The sequence below is a fragment of the Eimeria tenella genome, genomic scaffold (genome assembly GCF_000499545.2).
Source record: "Eimeria tenella Houghton genomic scaffold, Eth_scaff3208, whole genome shotgun sequence".
Taxonomy (NCBI): domain Eukaryota; phylum Apicomplexa; class Conoidasida; order Eucoccidiorida; family Eimeriidae; genus Eimeria; species Eimeria tenella.
Window position 1 is genome coordinate 1,204 of NW_013543057.1, and position 2,418 is coordinate 3,621.

At 52.5% G+C, this 2,418-nt stretch overlaps 1 protein-coding gene across 1 annotated transcript in view; it reads right to left on the reverse strand.

Moving 5' to 3' along the window:
- ETH_00041505 (uncharacterized protein) overlaps positions 1–1,094 on the reverse strand; it is a gene marked incomplete at both ends in the record, with an annotated part of 1,893 nt that extends 799 nt beyond the window's left edge. Inside the window, one exon of the mRNA XM_013376203.1 lies at positions 477–1,094. Within this exon, the coding sequence (XP_013231657.1) occupies positions 477–1,094 (618 nt within the window). The remainder of the gene's footprint in view (positions 1–476) is intronic.
- Positions 1,095–2,418: the final 1,324 nt, after the last annotated feature.

Here is a 2,418-nt window from a genome sequence, read left to right on the forward strand (position 1 = left end):
TTCTTCTGCTGCAGCAGCGTCTGCAAGCTCTGCTGCTGCTGCTGCTGCTGCTGCTGCAGCTGCTTCTGCTTGCTGCTGAACTGCTGCAGCTGCTGCAGCAAGAAAAAGGCACGATCAGCAGCAAATGCTGCAGACCGCTCTGCTGACAGCCGCGCTTCTGCTTCTGCTGCTGCTCGCTGCTCCAGAGCGGTGACGCGGGTCGTGTAGTACTGCAGCAGCAGCAGCAGCAGCAACAGCAGCAGCAGCAGCAGCGGAGGAGGAGTGTCACCGAAGAGGATCAGCAACACATCGGGCAGCGGGAAGAAGCAGCAGCAAACGGGGAAGGTGCACGACAGGGAAGTAGCAGCAGCAGCAGCAGCAGCAGCAGCAAGTGGAGGTGAAGCAAACAGCAGCACTGTGGAGCAGCTGCAGTGCGGCGAGCCTCAAATCTTGAAATCCAAACCCCAAACCCTAAACCCTAAACCCTAAACCCTCACCTCCTTGAGAAGCATAACAATATCCTGCACCGGCTGCTGTCCCCTCTGGTTCTGCTGCTGCTGCTGCTGCTGCTGCTGCATCGCGTGGGCCAGAAGGGGAGGGCCCCCTCTCAAGTCCGCAGCAGCAGCAGCAGCAGCAGCAGCAGGGTTAACAGCTGAAACAGCAGGAGCAGAATAAGTGCAGCAGGGCGTGCCAGACTCGTCTGCTGCTGCTGCTTCTGCTGCTTCTGCTCCTGCTGCTGCGTCTGCTGCTGCTGCTGCTGCTGCTTCTGCAGCTGCTGACTTCCTGCCTAGCACAAGCGCCTCTTCGAAGGGGTAGGTGAAGGGTATGATGCTGCTGCTGGTGCTGCTGCTGCTGCTGTTGCTGCTGCTGCTGCTGTTGCTGCTGCTGCTGCTTTTGCGAGAGCCGCCCTCGATGCTGGACCGCGTGCTGCTGAGGTTGCTGCTGAGGTTGCTGCTGCTAGTGTTGCCGTAGCTGCTGCTGCTCCCCTCACTGCTGCTGCTGCTGTTGCTGCTGCTTCTGCTGCTCCTGCAGCTGCTGCTGCTGCTGTTGCTGCTGCTGCTGCTGTTGCTGCTACAACTGCTGCTGTCAGGGAAGCGCGGAGCAGAGCGGAACATCGTTGGTCTCCATCAGAGGTGCGCAGCAGCTTTTTTGCTGCTGCTGCTGCTGCTGCTGTTGCTGCTGCTGTTGTTGTTGCTGCTGCTGCTGCAGCTTCTGCTGCCGTTGGTCGGATGCAGCGCAGCAGCAGCAGGATCGTCCGAAGCACTTCAAACAACTGGCTCTTTCGGAGCTGTGCAGACGCTGAGGGTTTAGGGTTTAGGGTTTGGAACACTAGGGTTTAGGGTTTAGGGTTTAGGGTTTAGGGTTTAGGGTTTGAGTCGGTCTGGCGGCGGCGCGCAAGAGCTGCTGCTGTCGTGCTGCTCCCTTTGTCTTCCTTTTCTTTTTAAATGTGTCTTCCTTTCTTTTTAAATGAATTAAAAAATAATTAATAAAAATTAAATTGCAAAAAAGCAAAAAAGAAAATTTAAATTAAGTTCAAAGGACTCGCGGAAGCAGCAAAACCCTCGCAGCAGCAACTGTCAGTGGGGCCCCAGGGGCCCCCCAGCAGCGCCCAAACCCTAAACCCTAGACCCTAAACCCTAAACCCTAAACCATAGGACCAAACCCAAAACCCTAAACCCTAACACGTGGATCCTAAACCCTAAACCCTCAGTTGTTTACGCTGAGCTCAAAACCCTGATTTCTCGCAAAAACCGTTTGAAGACTTTCTTGGGCAGCGGTTGGTAGTAGAAGCTCAAACGCGATCGAGGGTTTAGGGTTTAGGGTTTAGGGTTTAGGGTTTAGTTTCGCCCATAATGCTTTCTAACGGGAGCCGCTAAAGCGCCTTCACTCCCTCATCAAGTCTTATTCCCTAGCCCTTCATCAATTTCAGTGCTGCTGCTGCTGCTGAGGCTGCTGCAGCTGCAGCTGCTGCAGCTGTGGCTGCTGCTGCTGCTGCTGCTGCAACGGAAGGTCTAGGAGCAGCTGCTGCGGAGGCCTAGTGCCTTCAGCAGAAGCCGCAGGCAGCTGCAGAGAGTCTTTGTAAATAAATAAATAAATAAATAAATTAATTAATTAATTAACTAATTAACTATTAGGGTTTAGGTTATTTAATTAATTAATTAATTAATTAATTAATTAATTAATTAATTAAAATAAATAGATATATTTAAAGTTGTGCTTTATTTAATATTAAACGAAGATGAGGCAGGCAAGAGCCAACAGCTGCACCCGCTGCCTGCTGAGGGTTTAGGGTTTAGGGTTTAGGGTTTAGGGTTTGGGTTTGGCTGCAGGCGCAGCAGCAGCTGCTCAGCTTGTGCCTGGACAAAAGCAAATTTTCCTATTCACCCATTCATGCTGTGGCGCCCTCCAAACCCCAAACCCTAAACCCTAAACCCTAAA